Below are 23,567 nucleotides of genomic sequence, written 5' to 3' on the forward strand. Positions count from 1 at the left end.
CATAGTGATCCCGTGCACCCTTTTTCCTTCTTTTTTATCAAAACCCATAAAATAAGATTTTTAAAATCAAATCTTGGTCCAACATTAATGGAACATTTCCGCTCATTTGATAATACATGATTTTCCGGGCATATGGAAAACTCATTAAAACATTTGGGACATACAATCATTCCTCAAAACAAAGTAGAGCCAAATAGGAAAACTTTTTGAAGGTAACCGTTTTCGGGAGTTGTGGGGTGCCTAACACCTTCCCCATGCTCAATAGACCTCCTTACCCACTTTTATGCCGGTTGCTTCAACATTCCATTCAAATTGCGCAAAGGGGACAGTAAAGGCTGTTTTATATCGATAAGTTTCTTAGATTTGTATTTGCCAAAATCCTGATTTCATGTCAAATTTAGAGAATATTTTTGCTGCATATAATTTGGCTAATAGATCTTTTTTGTTTGGAATTGGATATCTAATCCATTGGAGAGCTTTATTTAGTGGTTTATAATTTATGACGAGACGAGGAACATCTCGTTCAATTTCAGCGTTCTTATTTGCATAAAAAGCTGCACAACTCCATGGTGACTGGCTATGGCGAATTAATTTTTTATGTAGAAGTTCCTGAATTTCTTTTTTGCAGTGTTCTTCTAAGTCTTTATTTGTTTGAATACTGCGAGCTTTTGTAGGAATTTGGATCTCTTGAAAATCCTTTTCATAAGGCAATTGTACTACATGTTTTTTCCTATTCCAAAATGTAGTAGGAAGATCTGAACAAACCTCGGTTTCAAAAAGATTTTGGAGGGAATTAACCTGTCTTTGGATATCTGATTTTGATAATTGTTTTTCGAGTAAGGTAATATCAATTTGATCTTTAAGGTGCTCTACTTGTTTTTCTTTGTTAGTAATAAGACAATGTATTGAAAATGTATGAAGAGAGCATTGTTTTAGCAGATTAATATCTCTTGTAAAGGTTTTAGAATAAAAGGGAAAAATAACTTATTTCCTAAAATCTTTGTGTGTATTCCGTCATTTTTTACTTTAAAAGCTTTAATAAGTTCTAAGAATGGTGTTCCTAGAATAACATATTTTGTTATATTTTGAATACCAAGAAAGTTGGTGATAAAACTAATATGAGAATTTTTTATTGAAACATCAGATACTTTATAGAGGATAGTTAGGTGGTCCCCATTTGCAGTTTTTATTTCTTCTATCGTTTTTTCCCAAAAACGTCGAGGAACCAGACCAGCTTGGAGACAATTTAAATCTGCTCCGGAGTCGACCAAAGCAATTGTATTGAAAGAAAAAGAATCTTGGATAATAATTGTTATCTTAATAAACCATTTTTTACAAGTATTTTGAGATAAGAACCCAAGAAGTGGTGTATCATCTTTGTATGAGGTATCAATGATTTCTTTTGTTTTAATGTTTACCTGTTTGTTTTTAAAAATTTTGATGTCTTTTTTAATTTTAGAGATCTCATAATGTAGTTCTGGAAGAATGTCATTGTGGGTTTAAAAACTGGCTTTTCTATACTAGGTTGAAGGATTGGTTTTTTTACATAATCTTCAATCCTATTCAATTGTTGACCGATTGTAGATAAATGTTGATTTGTAAAATTATTTTGTTCAACGAGGTTTTTAAATTCCTTATCGGTTTTTGCGATTTTAAAAGGGGTTGCAATTATTGGAATATTTTTATAATCTATTTGGAGTTGGGTTAAGGGTGGATGTTCAGACTCAATTATGGTGTTTTGAGTTTTATCATGCCACGTTTGGATTCTAGTGTTAGTATTTATTACGCGTAAAAAAGGGTAATCACTACTTGTGTCAGTGGTCATTAATTCAAACCAGTCAAAAAATAATAATCGTATTTTGTGGTCATTCAGAAAATCATAAAATTCTTTTTGAAGTGATTCTCTTTTTTGTCCTTTATATTTATTAAGAAACCATTCTCATTTTAAGGTATTTTCTTTTGAATAAAATTCTTTTTGTAAATATTTTTTGTCAATAACAAAATCACTTTCTAAGACTCCTAATTCAGGATGGTCAGAATTATCTACCATTTGGGAATAGGTTGGTGATTCCGTTTGTTCTGTTTGAGAATCCTCGTGGGATCCAGGATGTTGAACATCATAAAAGGGTTTTGGTATTGAATTGAAATTATCCACACCTCGTAATTCAGAGGTACTAGGTGGATATCTTGGTTTAGAAGTTGTACTTGAAGCAGAAAATGAATTTCTTGATTGTGGACTAATGGGGGGGTTTAAAAGAATTGGAAGCAGAACCTATTTGAGGATTTTGTAAATCTATTGAATGATATTGAGAGCCGAAAGTTATTTCGACCTTTCCGTCCGTGGATTGAGTGATATACTCAATGTTTGTATTTTCTATCTTCTTGGGAGGTACAGTCTCCTGTAATTCCCAAGTTTTGGGTAGGGTCACATCATTCCATTTAATTGATTTTGGAATTGTCATATTAGACCTAGCAACGTCAATTTGTATCAGCAAGGTTTCACCGGGAGGTGATTGTCTCGAGGCCTTTGATCCAAAAGCATAGGACATATCCTTGTAATGGATTCGATAAATTAGAGATAGTGGAAGAGATCCACTGGCCATTTTGTAATTGTGAGTTTTGATATTTAATGTTAGCGTATCTAAAAGGTTTTGATCGCTTAAAGAGACGGAGAAGTTTGGGTAACAGTCAAAGTAAATCGGACTGCCACAAAGACTTGTTTCTACCGTTCCTAGAAGAGAATCATTAAAATCTAACATTCTATAGTCATGTAGACATAATAAGAGAGAGGTATCTAATCCCTCTCTTGTTAAAGGTTTAACATCGATTTGTACTAATCTCATATGAAGATAATTGTACTTAGCTCTATGCTTAGCTATCGATTTTGTAGTAAATAATTTAATAGTTTCATGTGATTTAAAAAGAGGAACATCTCTTTCTTCAGTTTTAATTGTATAATCTGAACGATTTAAGATAGATAATTTTGATTCTTTTTTATAAATTTTGTTTATTTCTACTCGGGGAATATCCCAATTATCAATTAACCTATCTAAATCCTCAAGATTAATCTCTTCTTGGTTGATGATTCTATCGCCAGATATTGAACTAGAAGTAGAAGTTAACCTAAAAAGAGAACTCATGTTTAAAAATTGAGAACAGTGGCTACTTGTTGTGGAGGAATAGAAACGGCATCACCGGCATCCTTTCAGCCAAAAGCCGCACACAACCATAACCACGGCCTCACCACTGAACGTCAACGTTTAACCACTTGTTATCTAATTAAATACAACGACTTGCCTCTGGCTTCGATACCATAACGACAAGGATCTGGCAAGCGCAGAAGAGATCAAGCGAGCAAGACTTATATAAAATGAAGAATCTAAAAGCTAAACATGGTAAACAAATAAATTAAACAATATTTAAACAATATTGACGTAGAATAGTCTGAGGAAGAATTCCTTAAGAAGTTGGAACATGTTCGGAAGAAGCCAAATTGGAATCGGAATTGAAGTTGTTGTTTTTGAATTAAAGTTTTAGTTTTCCAACTTTGGCCGTCCGTAACTTTTGATCCGCTCTTGTGTTTCCTGATTATAATATGTTTCCAAGGACTGATTTGGAAGACCTAAAAGTTAACTTGGGGCTTACCCCAGTTAAGATTCAGAAGGAGATCAAAAGGCCGTCGTTTTGAAGTCCAATGGAGTTAATTAAATTCTTGCACATTTTAATTAATTGTGTTTCCAATTTTTCCAATTCTAGTTTAATTAGGAGTCCGATTAGGGTTTGATTGTTATTTTTCAGACTATAAATAGTCTCATAAACGTTTGTAAGTCATTATTATGCATACTACTAATAAAACTCTTGAGATTCCCTCAATTATTCTTGGTGGATTCTAAGTTTATTGATTTCGTCGTGAACGAATTCGAGTGTTACTAGCTTCTGCACTGCGTCAATATTAAAAAGAATGCCGTCCTTATGTCGCTCTGAGATGTGGGCATTTAATTCAGTTGGTCATGCTTTGTCATTTTAGGGGCAGTTAGTTTAATTAAGCAACCATTAATTAGTTGAATGATTATTTTCTGATTAGTGGTGCAGAGATGAAGTGCTGAGATGGTACTGGCTTCAACATATCCAATCCAACGACTCTCCTTCAAGACTATAGTGATTGAAGTAGCTCGCGAAAGGAGTGACGCGTTAACGATTGATTTCTGATATTTACGTCTTCGTTTTGCTCCTAAGGATTTGCTTATACAAAGCTGCTTGGAAATGGTGGCCTATCCCTTTCCCACACACATTCCTACGAGCAGGAAAGAGGTCTGATTTCCCATTCCTTCGATCGGTTACTCATGCTAAAATCCCAGGGAGATCTGTGGGGAGTGGTCCTTCTCAAATTTGGCCAATTCAGGTTTCCTTCTTTGTTCATCTTCTTCGTTGTTGAATTTCTTAATTTTGTTTGCTGTAAAGTCCAGAAAATCCAATACAAAAATCATACAAGTAAAAAATTCCCAAATCATTGTGTTTTTCCTTGAATTTTCCATCCAAATTAGTTATGTTATAAAATGGTTACACAATATAGCGTTTTTGATGATTTTCTGTCAAAATTTGTGTGAGCATGTCTAACTTGAATATGTCTTAAAATGCGAGAAAACATGTTTTAATGATTTTTGTCAAATTACATGTTGAGTGAACATAGGGCATATCATTATTCTAACTTTTGTTGGGAATGGAAGATGACATGTTTGGTAGTTGATTTTAATTGTTCGTTTTGTTGAGTACAGCTTTTCATCCTCAAAAGGATGGGTAGTCGGTGGTAAATCGTTGTTTGGAGGAATAACTAAGATGTTTTGTCAACAATCACCCCAAACAGTGGCCTGAATTAATGGTGTCGTGGGCTGTGTATTATACCTGTTGGCAATAGCCCTTTTCAGGCCTCTCTATGGCTGTGTCCATCCCACACTTTACAGATATTCCAATGATGTCACTTTGGTAGAATATGTAAACCTACTTATGCGGAATCGCCAGAGGCGGACCTAAAGCCAGTCATGGATACGCAATTGTGAAAAAAAAAAAAAAATTTCTCCAAAATTTTTTTTTGAGCCTTCAACCCAGCCTTTTGCCCACCCTGCAGCCCAACTCTTGCCCACCCGAATAAACTATTTGGCCCATCCTAGATGTAATTATAGGCTTGTAGCCATTTGGCCCAACCTAGTTTTTGTCCACCCTCTAGCATTGTCCCAGTCGCGGCTTTATCTTTTTAATTTTTTTTTCTTTAAACCCCCATTCATTTGTTTGACCCTGCCAGCGGCACTCTTTCGCGCTCAGCTCGGCTTCACGAGTCTGTTTGTTTCAAATTCGCTCAAATATCATACGAGTTGTATGTATATATTCATGTTGTTTGTCTATATTTATTTTTTTAAAAATGTTTATAAATGTAGTTTATTATCAAGAGAGAGAGTGTGTGTGATGGGTGATTCAGATTCTTTGGTACAATGATATGATGATGATTCTGATAGTAAGTAGGTAGAGGTAGGGTGGGGTGCTTTAGAACAATTTTACTTTTGAATCCCCTGTTAGACGCGTGTGCATCTGTTTCTGCAATTTGTATAAGAATACAAGAAAAAGTAGCTTATTCTTAACATTATAATTGCACCTAGCTATGATTTATATTTTACATGTCCAGATTGGGATAGGGGGGAGGGGGGTTGTCTTCCTTCCATAACAAGTTCGCGACGCGTATGCCCATGATTTTATATCACATTTATGTGTTGGAGTCTATAATCTATATAACCAGTTGAGCCTCCCCTTTGGCCTATAATCACCATTCTCTCGTTTGAGGTTGAGAAAAAATGGATCATTTGAAATTATGGGGTGAAGAGTTAAGATTGTCAAGTGATTCTAGTGATAAAGTAAATATATCAATTTTTATTTTTTTTAATAATTATTTTGATAAATTACATATATTAAAGTGAATTTGTATTGTTGGCAGGATGATATTGATAAAAATGAAATAAAACAAGAAGAAGAACCTGATCTTGTAGATGAAGGTGAAGAAGACATTGAAGTCGATGTTACAATGTCTTCTTCACCGATATGGTATGCTAAATAACTAAATTAATACATGTCTATATTTTGTTAATTTCTAAAGAAGGTGAACCTTTTTTGGTGGTTGAGGCTAAAAATAATTTCATGCATGACATCCGTCTCTTGGACTTGAATTGGAGATGGACATAACAATACTACAATTTTGCTCGTTAGACTAGAGCCACGTTTTAATACATTGAACATGGAACACAAGGAAACATAAAAGAAGAATATATAATACATAGTTTTTCTTATTTATGATGTGTATTACGTACTTACATATATGATACATTTAATATAACTTGTTAATGCATGAAGAATATAGTTTGTTTAATTTTTTAAATGTGTTAATATTTTTTTTTAATTTTTAAGTGTTGAACATGTCCCTCATTCCCTTCAAATATTACACAATTTGATAATTAATTGCTTCTATTATATGATGAATTGCGCCATACCTTTGTATGTAATTTGTCACAATATTTTGAATAGAATATATGCTACCGAAAAAACAAGATGAAGAACATGATCACTTAGATTAAAGTGAAGAAGATATGGTATGCTAGATAACTAAATTAATACATGTTATATTTTGTTAATTTCTAACAAGATTAATACATTCTTAGGTATTCAATTCACGGTAATCATTAATTGACTGGGTGCAGAATACTGGACGTAATTTGGGTTTTGTTATTATTACTAAAAGGTAAGAGATTGGTGTATTTAAGAGGAGACACAAATTATTGTTACAATGTGATCGTGGTGACACCTACAATAGTAAGAAAATCAAAAAATCTCCACAAGGTTAACGGGCACAAAAAAATGAGATTGTCCATTCAGATTGAACAGGATGAAATTGAAGACAGATAATGATTGGATGGTAAGAGTAGTATGTGGAATACATAACCATTCCACGACATTATATATGGAGGGTCATTCATATGTCGGTAAGCTTTCTGCTGTTGAAAATGAAATATTGATTGATATGTCAAAGAATTTGGGAAAGCCACGAAACATCTTGTACACGTTAAAGAACAGGGATCTGAACAACGTGTCCACCATTAAAACTATATACAATGAATGCCAGAAGTTTCGAACTGCAGAGAAAGCTGGTAAATCCCAAATGCAACAACTCAAGTCATTCCTACACTAGTACGAGTAAGTTTTTTTTACTAGGAGCAATGCTGAGACGATTGAGCTTGAAGAATTATTCTTTGCACATCCAGGCTCGTTAGAACTGTTGCATGCATTCTCGCTTGTGTTATTGATGGATGCTACATATAAAACTAATAGGTTCAGAGTGCCTCTATTTGAGATTGTGGGCGTGACTTCAACGAAGATGACATTTTACATAGGATTTGTTTTCTTGCAATCAGAAAAAGGAGGACAATTATATTTGGGCACTGAATTGTTCGCGGTCAACAATGGATGAATCAACTTTTCCAAAAATTATTGTCACTGATAGAGATTTGGCATTGATGAGGTCGTGTGTCCAGGTATTTCCCGAGTCTATGAAACTGCTTTGTAGATGACACATCAACAAAGCTGTTATAGCTTACCACAAAAAATAATTTCGAGACAATGAATCTTGGGATGCATTCTACTCCCTGTGGCACATATTACTGGAATCAGAAACCAAAAATGCGTATATTTATAATTTATCTGCTTTTGAGGTAAATTTACAAAGCTACTCCAAGGTCATGAATTATATCAAAGATGTATGGTTGACGCCATATAAGGAGACGTTCATATCCACCTGAACAGACATATATATGCATTTCGGCAACTTGACCACTAACAGAGCCTAGAGTTAGCATTCGAAGTTGAAACGATACTTGAGCACATAACAATCAGACTTGGAGCCATCAATGTCGTTTATTCATCAGCTCATCCAAGGTCAGTTGATAGCAATAAAAGGTAGTTTGGAGAAAAGCAAAAATATTATCCTACATTGATTCAAAACATGCCTATTCCAAGAATTACGGGGTTTTGTCTCAGTGGATGCGTTGAATCTGATTTGGTTGGAATTTGAACGATCTAACGTTGTTGGAGAAGACATCTACTCTTGTAGATGTAAACTTCGTACGAGTAATGGACTGCCATATGCGTACGAGCTTACAATATACACGAATGAAGATCGTCCTATACCACTTGCTTATATTGATAAGTTTTGGAAAAAACTTGAATTATTGCCAAGTGTCTCACCTGTCAATGATGATATCGATTGTAGTGTCGAGCTACAAATGTTCACAGAACAATTTAAGCATCAATCAAGGCCTAGTAAAGTCAGTCTCTAAGGAAGTTGAGGGAGATAATTAATCCATCAATAACTACTCTTTTTCAACCAATTGTTAAGACAAATACTCGTGGACGCCCCTCCTCAAAGAAGAAAGTAGAGAAATCAACTTGTTGTGATTAGAACGCATTCGATTTTGTTCAGCGCGATTTGAATCATTCTCAAGGTCCAGGTAGACACAGTTGTTCATCAGTTCGTTCCTCCTCAAAGAAGAAACTAGACAGATCTACTAGTGGTGATGTGTCTGCATTCGAGTTCGTTCAGCAAGATTTTTGTTATTCTCAGAAACCAGGTAGACACAATTATTCATCTCTTTACAGCACCCTACCACTTCCTACGCAAAGGATTTCAAGATCGAGGTCAACTGTCTATGAGCATGTATATCTTAGTCAGTTTCCACCTATATTGCATCCTTACATTATGTTCATAAAAGATGTAAGAACCGATGGAAATTGTGGCTTCCGAGCTATTGCTAGATTACTTGGTTTTGGAGAGGATGCATGGGTAAACGTCCGGCATAACTTGATTGACGAATTGAGAACATTTTGGGCAGAATATGTTGATCTATTTGGTGGTTATGAACAGACATGTTCCATTTACAACTCACGTGACTATTGGGAATCCGATAGACCAACACCGCTTCGAAACTGGATGATAATGTCATACAATGGGTCATTTGATTGCTTCAAGGTACAATGTCATATTACATCTCCTTAATTCTGAACAGTGCTTGACATTTTTGCCACTACAATCAATGCCTTCCCGCCGTATGAACATGTTACTATCACTATCGGGTTCGTTCACAATAATCACTTTGTCTAGATTGCCTTAACAGAGGGTTACCCGATGCCTCCCATTATGATTCAATGGTTTACATACAGGTATGATTGCGCAGCTGCATGGGTTACACCGTATACGGAACAACTTGCAGCATAAATTCAATGTAGATGTTCTATATTTCCTTCTGAAACCATTGTATTATAATTTACATAATTGTAAGAGTACTGAAATGTTATTTGTCTGTATTTTAGTTGAATATTTGGCAAATAAAGTTAGCCTATAAGTGAAACCATTGAAAATCAGTGAGTGCATTAAAACATATATATGTATAAAAAAAATTATTATACTGAAAAAATTAATGTTGCATGGTAACTCTTAGAACAATTATAACACAATTAATCGATTTTTAATTGATTTATCTCCTAAAAAACATTAAAAAATATAAAAAAAAAAGAAAAGAAGTGGGCGTGTGTGTATGGGTGAGTGGAATTTTTGACCAGCTTTGACAATGATATGATGATAATCCTGGTAGGTAAGTAAGTAGGCAGAGGTAGGGTGGGGTGCTTTGGAACAACTCTATTTCCTCCAAAATTCATGCCCTGACTTTTTCAATCGTGTGTGTGCATCTGTCTCTGTAGTTTGTGTAAGAACACAAGAAAAAATATCTGATTCTCAACATTATAATTACACCTAGCTATGACCTATACATGGGTGGGGGTGAAAAAAGTAAAAAAATAACAGGGTGGGAATAGTCCCGCCGGAAAACTAATTTTTGAATTGAGAATCACATGTCAAATCACACGCAATTCATAAGAATCAAATATCAAATCATATATAAATTAATATTTAAAAAATCAAAATCAAAAAGTTGGGGATGGGATTTCCATTTTTAGGGGTGAGAATAATATTTCTCTTGAAATAAATGCCGCCATTTAAAACCGTGGCGAGACATGCTAAGCGAGCCACGGTTTTTAATCCACAAAAGAAAATTTGCAAGATCACACCAAATCCCTATAAAAAGAGTTTTCTGGGTGTTATTTCATATTGGCATCGATCATTCCTATTTTCTTTATTGATTTGAAATGATGAGGACTCTGATATCTCTTACATCTCATTCTTCTTGTTCTTTCAACTATTCCTCTAACATTTAGCCAAATAACTCCTTTGAGTATCGTAGACCAAACATGTAAGCATACTCCTTATTACAATCTGTGTGTATCGACTCTGAATTCCGACAAGCGAAGTGCGACGGCAGATGTTGCAGGTCTTGCCCTTATAATGGTTGATGCGATAAAGGCAAAAGCAACTCGAACGCAGGGAATCATCGGAGGGTTGCTTAAAAGCAAGCCAAGGTTGAAGAAACCATTGAGTCATGTGCTAATGCAACAGTAACAACCCATGACAGAGAGACTATTTATGGCTTTACTTTAAATGGTAAACACACACATACATAAAACAAACACAAAATCATGAGAAAGCTTCGTCATTTCCATAACAAAAAGAGGAGGAGCCCAATGAGAACTGCAATCTCTATTGCATACCCATCTTCTTGTTCTTTTTCTTCTTCTTTTGATCCTTATACCACCAATCTTCTCAACTGATTTGATAGAGCAAACATCCAAGAAAATACCCTTCATGACAGAAGTTGGTTAAGGTCGGTTTCATATGGCCAACTAGGTATGCTGAATGACTATCCAATATCGTATCGGTAGTTAAGAAAAATGACAAAATTCGTATTTGTGTTAATTTTCGTGATTTAAACACTGCTACACCTAAAGATGTGTATGTTATGTCAATTGCTGACATGCTGATAGATAGTGTGTCTCAACACGAGCTACTATATATGATGGATGGTTATTCTGGATACATCCAGATATTTATTGCAGAAGAAGATGTTTCAAAAACGGCGTTTAGATGTCCAGGAGTATTGGGTACCTATGAGTGGGTAATGATGTCATTTGGCTTAAAGAATGCCGGAGCCACCTACCAATGGGCAATGAATGCTATTTTTCATGACATGATAGACAAGAAACTGGAAGTTTATATTGATGATATCATTGTCAAGTTAGTCAAGGCCAATGACCATATGGTCGATCTCAAACTTGCATTTGAAAGGATGAGGCAGTACCAACTAAAGTTCAATCCTTTGAAATAAGCCTTTGGAGTTAAAGCTGGAAACTTCCTGAGATTTTTGGTTCGTCAGAGAGGCATGGAGGTTGACCAAAACAAAGCTAAAGCCATATGCCAAGCTCAACCACCAAAGAACAAACAACAGCTCCAAAGCTTTCTTGGTCAGGTAAATTACCTTAGAAGATTTATTTCTAATCTTGCAGGTAAGACCAAGGTTTTCTCAGAGCTATTGAAGTTAAAGAAGGAGGATGCATTCAGATGGGAGCCAAAACACGAAGAGGCCTACCTAAGCAAACCTCTAGTTCTTATGCCACCCAACAGGCATAAACCATTGAAGTTGTATATATCAGCTATTGATGATTCCATTGGGTGCTTACTGGCCCAGGATGATGATGTTGGAAGAGAAAGGGCAGTCTACTACCTAAGCAGATTGTTGACAGATACTAAAGGGCGATATTCCGTGGTGGAAAAACTCTACCGTGCATTATATTTTGCATGTACCAAGTTGAGGCACTACTTGCTTCAAACTAAGGTATACGTGATTTCAAAAATTGATTTGATCAAGCACATGCTGACCAAGCCATTGTTGACAGGAAGGATAGGTCGATGGTCATTGACCTTGATAGAATTCAACCTCAAATGGAGACCACAACAGGCAGTCAAAGGGCAAGCATTTGCTGATTTCCTTACTGCCACCCATGTCTGGAAATTCTTGAGACTTCACAAGGCATGATAGATACACATACTACACCAACTTTTGAAGATGAAGGTGAATGGGTGCTAAAATTTGATGGGTCTAGCACTAAGATGGCTGTTGGAGCTGGGGTAGTCATTCCATCCCCAAGAGGTACAAAAACCACCTTAGCTTTTAATTTGGATTTTAATTGTACAAACAACCAGGTAGAACATGAAGCACTGATCATTGGCTTGGAGATCTTGCTTGAACTCAAAGCCAAAAATATTCTGGTGGTTGGAGATTCTCAATTGGTGCTAAAACAATTGGCTGGAGAATACAAATGTGTTAGTTTTACATTGGCTCCGTACTATAGTACAGCCTTGCAATTATTTGATGACTTTCAAGAGGTGAAGTACATTCCACGAGAACAAAATCATGAGGCCAATGGATTGGCCCAACTGACTTCTGGTTTAATAATTCTAGAAAATTTGATACAACAAATCATCACGGTGGAAAGACAATCTCATCCATCTATCAGAGAGAGAGGCATGGCAGTTGAATGCCTAGCTCTTGATGATCAGATGGAAGATTGGAAGAGAGATATCATTAATCATCTAACATATCCCAATGATCCAACGTCTAGAAAGGTGAAAGTGTTGGCACAGAGTTATGTAATGATCGAGGGTGAACTCTTCAGAAAAGAAGCTGATGGTTTGTTACTTCGCTGCCCTAGTTTTATTGAAAGTATGAAAATAATGCAACAGGTACACGAAGGTATCTATGGCGCACATCAAGTCGGTCCAAAGATGATATGGTTGATCAGGAGACACTGCTATTATTGGCCAACCATCCTGAAAAGATTGCATTAAATATGCAAAAGGCTGTCAACAATGCCAAAAATTTGGCAACATTCAAAAAGCACCAACGGCGGATATGTAGTCTATCATTAAACCATGGCCATTCAAAGGGTGGCCACTCGATATCATTAGAAAGATCTTTCCTGCCTCATCTAAGGGCTATCATTTTATCCTGGTGGCTACCGATTATTTTACAAAATGGGTAGAGGCGATACCCTTGAAAAAAGTCAAACAAACAGAGGTTGTAGATTTCATCAAAGAACACCTTATTTTCTGATTTGACATTCCAGAAACCATCACAACTGACCAGGGGACAATGTTCACTGGAGGGGAGGTCAAAGCATTTCTAGAATATTATGGAGTCAAATTGCTTACATATACTCCATACTATGCTAAGGCCAATGGACAGGCAGAGGCTTCAAATAAGGTGATCATTTTTATCTTACAAAAAACTATCGAGGATAATCCCATAGCATGGCACAGGATACTACCAGAGACATTATGAGCCTACCGTATATCCAAGAGAACGAACACTGCAACTAGTCCTTTTGTTCACTTATGGGCATGATGCATTACTACCTATGGAGCTGGTGGTCCCATCTTTGAGGATCATGAAGCAACATGATCTGTCTACTGAAGAATATTTAGAAGCTATGAACATGGAGCTGGAATAGTTGGATGAAAGCGGGATGGAGGCTTTGAATATGATGATAGTCCAAATGAAGAAGATAGTAAAGGCCTACAACAAAAAAGTGAAGAAGAAAGTGTTCCATGAAGGCCAAATGATAAGGAAGGTGATCCTACCACCAGGAGTCAAGGATAGAGATGGAGCTGGTGGTCCCATCTTTGAGGATCATGAAGCAACATGATCTATCTGCTGAAGAATATTCAGAAGCTATGAAAATGGAGCTGGAACAGTTGGATGAAAGTAGGATGGAGGCTTTGAACACGATGATAGTCCAAAAGAAGAAGATAGCAAATGCCTACAACAAGAAAGTGAAGAAGAAAATGTTCCATGAAGGCCAAATGATATGGAAGGTGATCCTACCACTAGGAGTCAAGTACAGAGAGGCGTGCAGGAGTGAGAGCAACTGCTGATCAAATGAAATGAGATAGGAGAAGAGTTTGAATTTTAAATGGATTTTATTTGATGGTAACTGATATTTGAGAAAGATTTTTAAGAGAGCCGAAAAATCAGCTTTAAATCCAACTTTGAACAGTTGAATTCAAGCTGGGGGACAATTGTTGGCACTAAAAATATTATGGGCTAGGCCTAGTCCATGTACAAGGCCCAAGATGCAGCCCTTACAGTCCATCATATTTTGAATCAATCACAGCCCATGAGCCCATTATATTGAGAAGGAGATGAAGCCTAGTTGATGAGTATAAAGGTCCAAGAAGAAGTGTGCTGAGAGTTACAACAATGTGGTCCAAGTGGCAGCTTATGAGAGAAGTAAAGGAAAAACTGATATGAAGAGGTGGTAATGACTTCTAACTGATAGAAAATGGTACAAATAAGGGAATAACTGTAATAAGATCATGGTTTATGGAGGGAGAATTTCGTGCAAGACAGGAATTATAAAGCTGGTAGACAGACAGATCGGAAAGAACAAAAACAATCAACAAATCAAACAAACTCACTCAAGCCCAAAGGCATTTTCAAGCTTCCGAGCAATTCTAGCATTCTAATTACTTTCCAAATTCTTATCAATTTCGAGCAAATATCATGTTGTTCATTTCAAATTCCTTTGTATTTATTCTTTGTCAGGTTTCAACGCTACCATCGTTGTGTAAATTGTTCTTGGTGTCTATATATTTTTCTTCATTCCAATCTCAACAAAACGTACTTCAGTGGAGTTGAGGAGTCTAGAATTATTGAGGTCCCAAGATAGTTCGTTCAATCGTTTAGATATAAGTCTTATTTACATTTGGTGCATTTCATTCAAATTAGTGTAGGAAACTATAAGCCTTGACATACCTGTATATCATCACAACCTTGGATCACTTTTTGGTGACAACAGGTGTTTTAGTAAATTAGCAAATAAATAACTTCACTTTTTTATAGAATACGTATTAATAAGTTCATCATTTTTTTAATATAAATAAATCTCAAATGGTGACGGTTAAATTTAAATATCATACTTGGTGAAGCTTATATTTGCCCCTACCTTATACTGTGCAAAAGTACATTTTATTTGTATTTTTTAATTTTTTTTACAAATATTAAATTTAATTTGTTATTACATTTAATTTTATAATATCAATTAGAATTTTTTTATATAAATTAAACTAAAATTATTATCTTAAAATTTATAATATTATATTTTATGATTTTCATAATAATTTTTTATTATTAAATTTATATCTTAAAGGTTAATAATACTATATTTTATTTTGTTTATTTTATTATAAATATATTAGTATATTATTGTGAAAATATTTTTTATAAAATAAATATTTAATTTATTAAATATAAACTATTACAAAAATGGGGCTCACTTAGTTTAAAAAAAAAACAAAAAATAATCATTCAACGTGGACCCCACGTTAACTTTTAATATAAAAAAATGCTGGTTCAGTCCTTCATAAGTTATAATTTTGTAGCTTATCAAAAGGCAGCGAAATCGCTTATTATTTTGTGGGTTGTTTGGATCGCCCCACCAAACACATTCATCCCGCCCCACCAAACACATTCACAGATTTAATTGCACATTGATACAATTGATGCTTATGAGAAGGGGCGTGTGTGCCTTTTTGAAGTGGGAATTGGGTAAACGAAATTTCAAGAGCAAAACACATGACACTTGCTATAAGCCTACGAGGGATATATGTTTTCCTTGTTTAAGAGGAGTCAGATTTCTGGCTGGAGAAAACTTTGGTCCAAGAATTTGGGTACAATTACTATGAGTGACTGGAATCTGTTGTAATTTTGTTTAAAAAAATCAATAAATATGTATTGATTCGGGTTTACGAGTTCAACAATATATTTTTTTTTCTAAATAAAAATCAAATCGAATATGAAAAAGACATAAAAATTTGGAGAAATAAATATCGTTGAAATCTTAAATCCAATCAAAACACATTTATAATTTTTTAAAATTTAAATTACCCTAATTTTATTACTACGGATCCGTTGTAAAAACAATTACAACAAACCCGTACACCCGATTAAGACATGAAAATTAATGTCATTAAAAGGAGAGTGATGTCATCATGTGATGCAATTGATCTAGACAAGTGTTGAAGAAGCAAGAGAGTATTGTCAGCATTGGTGGATTAAAGAACCCTTAGACAAATTAGTGGGTCATCTTCAACACCAAACCGTTGAGAAAAAAGTAGGACGTTGTCGGTCTTTAAGCTAGTACATTCATCTTGTGTTATCTGTAGGTTTGTCAAATCGGGGTATCTACAGTGGGATTACAATGCAATTTCTTGTCATTACAAGAATCATGACGAATCTACATTGTTATTTACATTTTAAAAGCAGATTGAATGATGTGATGAAACACATGCTTATTTCATTGATTTAATAGGTTTATTTCACTCTTTTATCTAAAAATTTATCATCCAAAATTTATTATTTTAATATAAATTTCATTATTTTTAAAAGCACAGTCTATAATTCATTGTTTTAATTCTGAATCTATTGTTTTTGAAATTCCATTGTAAAAAACAATAAAATTAAGATTCACCTGATAAAACTCATCGACAATGAATCCTGTTAGAATGATTTTTATGCGTTAATTCCAAATATATAATTTTCTAAAAAAATTTAACATGTATTTTGAGAGTTAAAATGTTTTAAAATTTCGTTTAAAAGACTTTGGCGCCCATGGACTACCACTATATGGGTTAGCTAGCACTGCTTGCAAAATTATGTGTACATATATAGTTTGAGTATTCAATCAACTTTAAAAAAAGGGATTGAAGAACTAGTGAGGCATGGCTTTAGATAAAATTCATGTATTTAGAGAGTTCAAAAAGATATAAATTTTTTTTTTCTTTTTTTTATCTACAGCCATATGGCATTGGTGCGATGTATAAAGTTTAAACTTCTGAGTTTTATACTGTCTGGATCGAATTGTATTTATTTACACAAAGGGTACGAGAATATAAGGTCCTAAGGCACTTGATCTACCATAAAGATAGATTACAGGAGAACTAAAAGAAAAGAAAAATACATATGGCGACCACTGTACTCTCGGACGACACCGTATTACACCGAATATCATTGAACAATCGCCAAACTACACCATGCTCTACCGGACTATGCAGGATTACATAAACTAAACAAAAAAATAAAACAAACAATACCATGATTCTAGATCAAGGATCTTGGTTTCCCCTTCAAGAAGAGAGGATGTTATGTCGTAAGTCTGGGATTCTCATCACTATGAATCAAATATATGTCGTCGTAACACACCAAAAACGCCGATAATCAAAGATCTGCGTCGATTTGGAGGAGATTTAGAGTCACAAACAATAAATTCTGAATTAAAAACAAAAAAAAAAGAAGTGCATAAAGAAGAAGTCAAAAACAATAGCAGGGGAGGAGGAAGTGGAGAAGAAGGATCTCCACCTCCTCCTCCAAACAAATCTAGAGGATTTGAGAAGAGTGAATGATTTTTTTTAGAGAAAGAAGAGGAAGATGAGTCTTTTGAGTTTTTAAATATTGATCAGTTGTTTCGAACTTTCTTTTTTTTTTTTTTTTTATTGAGATAGATATTATTTTTCTTCCCAATACTATGTATGTACTAGTTTCCCACTTGAGTTTGAAATTGTGAACATCTTATCTTTCATCCTCATTAGAGAAATGGACTTTTGGCACATGAAAATTCGGGATATTTGAATCATCCATTTTCTCGAAGTACCTTGGCGAGTTGGAAATGCAAAAGATTTATCCCCAACCAAGGCAAAGATTTAGCTCAAAACTAATTGTCAGAAATCCATACCCCTATACATGTCAATAATATTATTCGTTTTGGTTTGTCTGGTTCCCGTGAATATATCGAGTCCGTAAGGATTTGTTCATCCGTAACCCAACTACTAAGAATCGAAACCCATATGTCAAAAACTAACTCACTTGGATTAGAAAAATGTCTTGTTACATGTTAAAGGTTGGTTTTGTCCATATAAACCACTTGATTAGTGGCGTCCCAACTGATGTGAGACACTGTTTATAACACTAATCTCCAAATAACATTTCCTACTTTAAGCTCTCACCTACTGCTTCTGTTCTCCAATTTTTAATTCAAGCTCAATTTGGCTTAATTAGTAGTATTAGATCTAGAAAGAATGTAAAATTTATACTAGAAAGCAGTGAGGGGACACATAAATAGAGCTAAGGAAGAAGAAGAAGAAGAGAGAGAGGGGTTCGGGGAAAAATGGAGTTAGAAGAGAGAGTGAAATGAGAAAGTGAGAAGAAAGAGACTAATTAAGAAGAAGTACAAGGGGAGAGAGAACAGCCGGCGACATTGACTGCTTTTTAAGCTAATTAATTGAGACGGCCTGTCCATCATTTGAAGAAATTTAGCAATTACCTTGATATTCAGAGGCCACAACTTCTCTACATTTTCCACAGGGAAACCAAGAGGGAAGCAGCGTCAACAAGTCTATGTTTTTTTAAGTTAAGAAATCACCTTACAATTAATCAACCGAATCTTCGCCAATCTTACAAATAAACTTCTTCTCGATGCCCAAACCTAAAAGTTCTTCACCGCTCTCTGCCTTCCTTCTCTCTTTAAATTAAGTTGAGTAGCGTTCGTATTCTACAAAAATGCCGAAGCATTTGCAGCGTAACAAGAATGGTCGTCGTCAAGTCGTCGGGTTTGTCTCTCTCGCTCTTTCTCAAGATCTCAGTGCAAAGATTGTTGATTTTCTTTTAATCTTATACATATGCCCGTTTCTCTGTCTGTAGATGTATACCATATCGATACAAGAAAACCGGGGAAACTTCATTGCAGGAAATGGCAAACATAGAAGTTTTAATCATCAGCTCAACAAAAGGCAAGGGAATGCTGTTTCCAAAGGTGTTGACCATAATTCTGCTTAATATCCAGATCAAGTAAATTTTATATATTTATGCAGTTTAATCATAAAATTAATCAAATGATACATGATCTCTCAAGTACAGGGACATTGGAAGTTTGATGAAACCAAAAAGGAAGGGGCTGCAAGAGAGGCACTGGAGGAAGCTGGAGTTAGAGGAACTTTGGAGGTTACTTCTTTTTCTTATACTTTTCTACTTTACCAGAAAATATTCAGTTGTCATCTACTGATGTGTTCCTCCAAAACCCATCAAAATTTGGAATTTGCATTTAAGTTCATTGATATAGGAAACCAAGTTCAAATTTCAATTTCAAGATCTGTTGATTTTGGCAGCCTGAGTTGGGTAAGTGGGAGTTCAGGAGCAAAACCCGAAACACTTTGTATGATGGGTACATGTTCCCGATGCTTGTTCAAGAGGAGTTAGATGAGTGGCCGGAGAAGGAACTCCGTCAAAGAATTTGGGTATTTTCCTTTGCCTGATCAATTACTAATCGTTATCAAAAAAAAAATGATTCATGTGGCTCGTCAATGTGTCTACATTCACTACAGCAAGCAACAAGTTTTCACTACTATGCTCATTCTCCACTCACTCTGTTCTAATTATGATTAATTCAGATGACTGCACGTGAAGCAAGAGTGGTTTGTCAACGGTTGTGGATGAAGGAAGCCTTGGACAAATTTTTGGATCGCCTTGCTTCTCATCAACAAAATGTGCAGAATCAAAGCCCACACCTTTCTATCGATATTGATTTGGGGAATGAAAACACTCGGCCTATTACTCCCCGATCGACCGAAAATTTGGGTCACATGGTAATCCTCTCAAGAGCTTTTATGTTTAAAGTCCAAAATAATTATGTATATTTTTGGTTTACAGGAAAGGATGAAATGGACATTGGTCCTGACTAGCTTATTGATCGAGGGGGTGTCTTCGGCTTTTGATCAAATGTCTACTCCAGAAAAGCCACAATATGCACTAATTGCTATGTTCATGGCATTTGTGGGGTTAATTATATTCTTCATAGAAGTTTGTTTCACAATGCAAGAAGAAAATGTTACTTGGAGAAGAAATGGAAGGATATGGTGTTTCTATTATCCAAATGACAGGCTTTTTGGAACAACTGTTGACAACTTTGGATTGGCTTGTGCAATCTGGCAATGTGTGTATTCAGTAATTGAGTACGTATATACCTATAAGAAGCATGATAATCCCATTAAAATGGCTGTCATCCCTTTCATCTTTATCCTTTGTGTGGCCATTTCTAGATTGCGGAGCCAATTAGGAACTGTCTCCCCTCATGCTGAGTAGTTTCTAGGATTGGCAGGGATTGGTGTATCTTTATATATCTTCTACTTTTTTTTTTTGTATAGCCTTTTATTTATTGAAAGTTGGAGATGGTGCAATTTTAATTACTCAGTTTTTCCATCGAGCAAATTTTAGTGTGTGATAGGAGTACTCATCCGATGTGGAATGTCTAGTTGAGCCAAAATTACTGCCCATATACGATGGGCTTGTCACCATAGTTCCACCGATGTGCAAGGTGGAAGAAGATCCTTATCTTTCAATATTTTTTCATGGAAATTCGGTGAAGAGAATACATAGTAGGCTAGAATCTTGGTGGTTCCAAATAATTAGTTTACCCTCATTAAATTATAATTTAAATTTAAATTAATTTATATGTATATTTTCCTAAATTAATAAACGTTGAATTATACCGTTTATTTGGCAAGGCGGATGGCACAGCATTTCCGCTGTGCGGACATTCGACGTCCACGCCTTGCCAAACAACAAAGCGTTTGCAGCGGAACCGTTGCACACATTACAGTGGTTCGGCTGCAAAACCAGAAGCTCCGAATGGGAGCTTCTAGGTGTTTAACGCCATTCCTTCTCTTTTTTTTTTTGTCAGAAAGGCATATGGGGCCCACAGATCATTATAGTTATTATTATTTTTGAATAAAAATAGTTGGAGCCCACGGTTATATTAATACCTTTATTAACATATTACTCAAATAAATTCTTTATTAATATATTATAAAAGTTTATTCATTTTTCTTTAAAATTTAAACTTATAATTTAAGTAATAAATCATATTTATTAAATTAAATTTAAGATTAAATTATTAACAACATTATTTTAAAATATAAATTTTAATAAATCAATTATTTTATTAATAAAATTAATTATGCTTAAAATTAATTTTAATAAAATTATATTTATTATATTCATATAATATTAAATTTATGGGGTTTTTATCCGACAAAACTTAAAAGTTGTATCCAACAAAGACAATCTAAAAAAAAACTTTAGAAAAAAGGATAAAGCCTAGCAACTTACCAAAATACCCTCCCTCATTCTTCTTCTTCCTTGCGCCACCATATCGGAAGTTGGCCATCCGACCATTATTTTCAACGAATGAACTACCAAAATGAAGTTCTAGGTCAGCCCGATCAAAGCTCAGTCATCATCAACAGTAGAAAATCACTTGAGTCACCGAAAAAGCTTTGTGAAATCACGGCCACCGTTTGAAAAAGAGCTAGATCCCGCCAATACGGCCAATGCTGGAAACCATCAACACCTCCAATCAACTCCACAGACCAAGGTGCATCACCTCTGAGGTTTTATTGCTTTTTCAAACTTTTTTTCCATCTGAAATCGGATCTAACTCTGCGTATATTATATTTGTTTCGTATATGATATTATATCTATTTTGTATCTATCAATATTATATATGTTTTGTATTTGTCAATATTCTTTTGAAATCGAATCTGAATCTACAAATATTATATCTGTCTGATATGTTATTGGTTTTGGTCATTTTGGAACTTCAAACAAATAATATTTCATTAAGGACAAATAACATTTTAAAAAAAATGATAACATTTAGCAAGACATATAACATTATGACAGATATTAAATTAATCGAAACAGTTAACATATCACCTGCAGTTTGTAGATCTCACATCAGAACCAAAAAACCATGAAAATCACCACAAAAACTGCCAAAAATAATGATGTGATGACAGATCGAAGGAAAACAACAAGATCTACAAGTCTTGTGGTGCGTATGAGTATATCTAGTTCGAACACAACAAAAATCCGGATGAAAAATCACTAAAAATGTCATAGAACTCTCAAATAAACCACGAGGGGCGGAAACGAATAACATTTCATTAAGGACAAATAACATTTTAAAAAAAACGATAACATTTAGCAAGACATATAACATAATGACAGATATCAAATTAATAGAAAAAGTTAACATATCACCTGCAATTTGTAGATCTCACATCAGAACCAAAAAACCATGAAAACCACCACAAAAATGGCCAAAAATAATGATGCGATGACAGATCGAAGGAAAATAGTAAGATTTACAAGTTTCGTGGTGAGTATGAGTAGATCTAGTTCGAACACAATAAAAATTCGGATAAAAAATCACTAAAAATGTCATAGAACTCTCAAATAAGCCAAGAGGGGCGGAGACGAAACTTTCGACAGCGAAGACAAAGCTTCCGGTGGAGGTCCAAGATGAATCATGTGCATGAGGCATATGCCATGTTTGAGGATGAAAATAAGGGTATTTTAAGACAATAAAATCATATATTTTGACTTTTTGTCTTTCTTGGAATATTAGTTCAAACTATATGGATTTTATGGAATAAGACTTTTAAGAGTGTCCTTGTTGGAACAAAATTTTTCAATGAGGGACTTATCCTTAATTTTTCCTAAATGTAATAACAAATTTTAATATAAAAATAAAAAATATAATATTATAATACTTTTATTCCACAAATTTTTCGCTAGCATCAGTTTTAGTTCACCAAACACCTCACAACATATTACATAGCTTTAAACTCAACTTTTTTTTAACAGCTTTTCCACTAGTATTGAAAATCAACCCAACCGCTCTACCAAGCGGACCCATAATCTCTAAAGACTTATTCTTGGAGAAAGATCCCTTATGCAATAGAGATGTTTACTGTCGAGGACAACACTTTCGGATACGCCAAGTGTTGGAAATTATGCGGCTGCCTGATTTCATCTTTTCTGGGGTTCTAGATCCTACTTGATGATGTCATAAATATGATTAACTTGCTTGATGATGTCATAAATAGGACTGACCTATTAGACGAATCAGTCAAGTCAGATCGTACTGGAACAAGTGGTTTCCTTCCTTGCTGGTTAGTATTTTTATTCCTTTCTTCCTGAATAGGGAACAAATGTAAGTTATGATAGGGTCCCGAGAGTGTGCTCAGGGGAACCTCTCCGATTCTCAAGTCAACAGAGCTTCATTACGGAGGATGGTCCATTGCTCGGAGGCTTTGTCTCTCTTTCAGTAAGTAATTTAAAGTGTCATAGTTGGAATGTTTACCTGGTGCTTGAGATATCCTTTTTATATGAGCTGGAGTGTTCTTGTTGCAATAGGAGTATGACTCTTTCTCGTTAGCTTTCATGAGGATTTTTCAGAGGATATATCTCGTCTGTACTTCTTGGAGTCAGACTCTATCAAGAGTTAGTGTCCTATTGGGACATTAGTTCATTGGAGTCGTGCCTACCATAGTCGAATAGGTTCTACCTTCCTCAATCGAGTAGAAAGATCGTACCTCAGTCTGATAGAGGAAGTGTTTCTCGGTCACTACCGAGCTACCCTAACGTCATATTGTATGGACCATTTTGGTCTTAGCCAAGGAGACTACCTCGGTCGGT

At 35.0% G+C, this 23,567-nt stretch overlaps 1 protein-coding gene across 1 annotated transcript; it reads left to right on the forward strand.

Annotated features, from left to right (window-relative positions):
* Window positions 1–18,216: 18,216 nt before the first annotated feature.
* Window positions 18,217–20,276, forward strand: LOC120013355. Its single transcript, XM_038865136.1, has 6 exons — window positions 18,217–18,640; window positions 18,732–18,843; window positions 18,948–19,031; window positions 19,196–19,324; window positions 19,478–19,672; window positions 19,737–20,276. Exons 1-6 carry the CDS (start codon window positions 18,591–18,593, stop codon window positions 20,166–20,168), a joined length of 1,002 nt encoding a protein of 333 aa, XP_038721064.1. The 5' UTR covers window positions 18,217–18,590; the 3' UTR covers window positions 20,169–20,276.
* Window positions 20,277–23,567: the final 3,291 nt, after the last annotated feature.

Source organism: Tripterygium wilfordii, chromosome 13 (assembly GCF_013401445.1).
Source record: "Tripterygium wilfordii isolate XIE 37 chromosome 13, ASM1340144v1, whole genome shotgun sequence".
Classification (NCBI taxonomy): Eukaryota; Viridiplantae; Streptophyta; class Magnoliopsida; order Celastrales; family Celastraceae; genus Tripterygium; species Tripterygium wilfordii.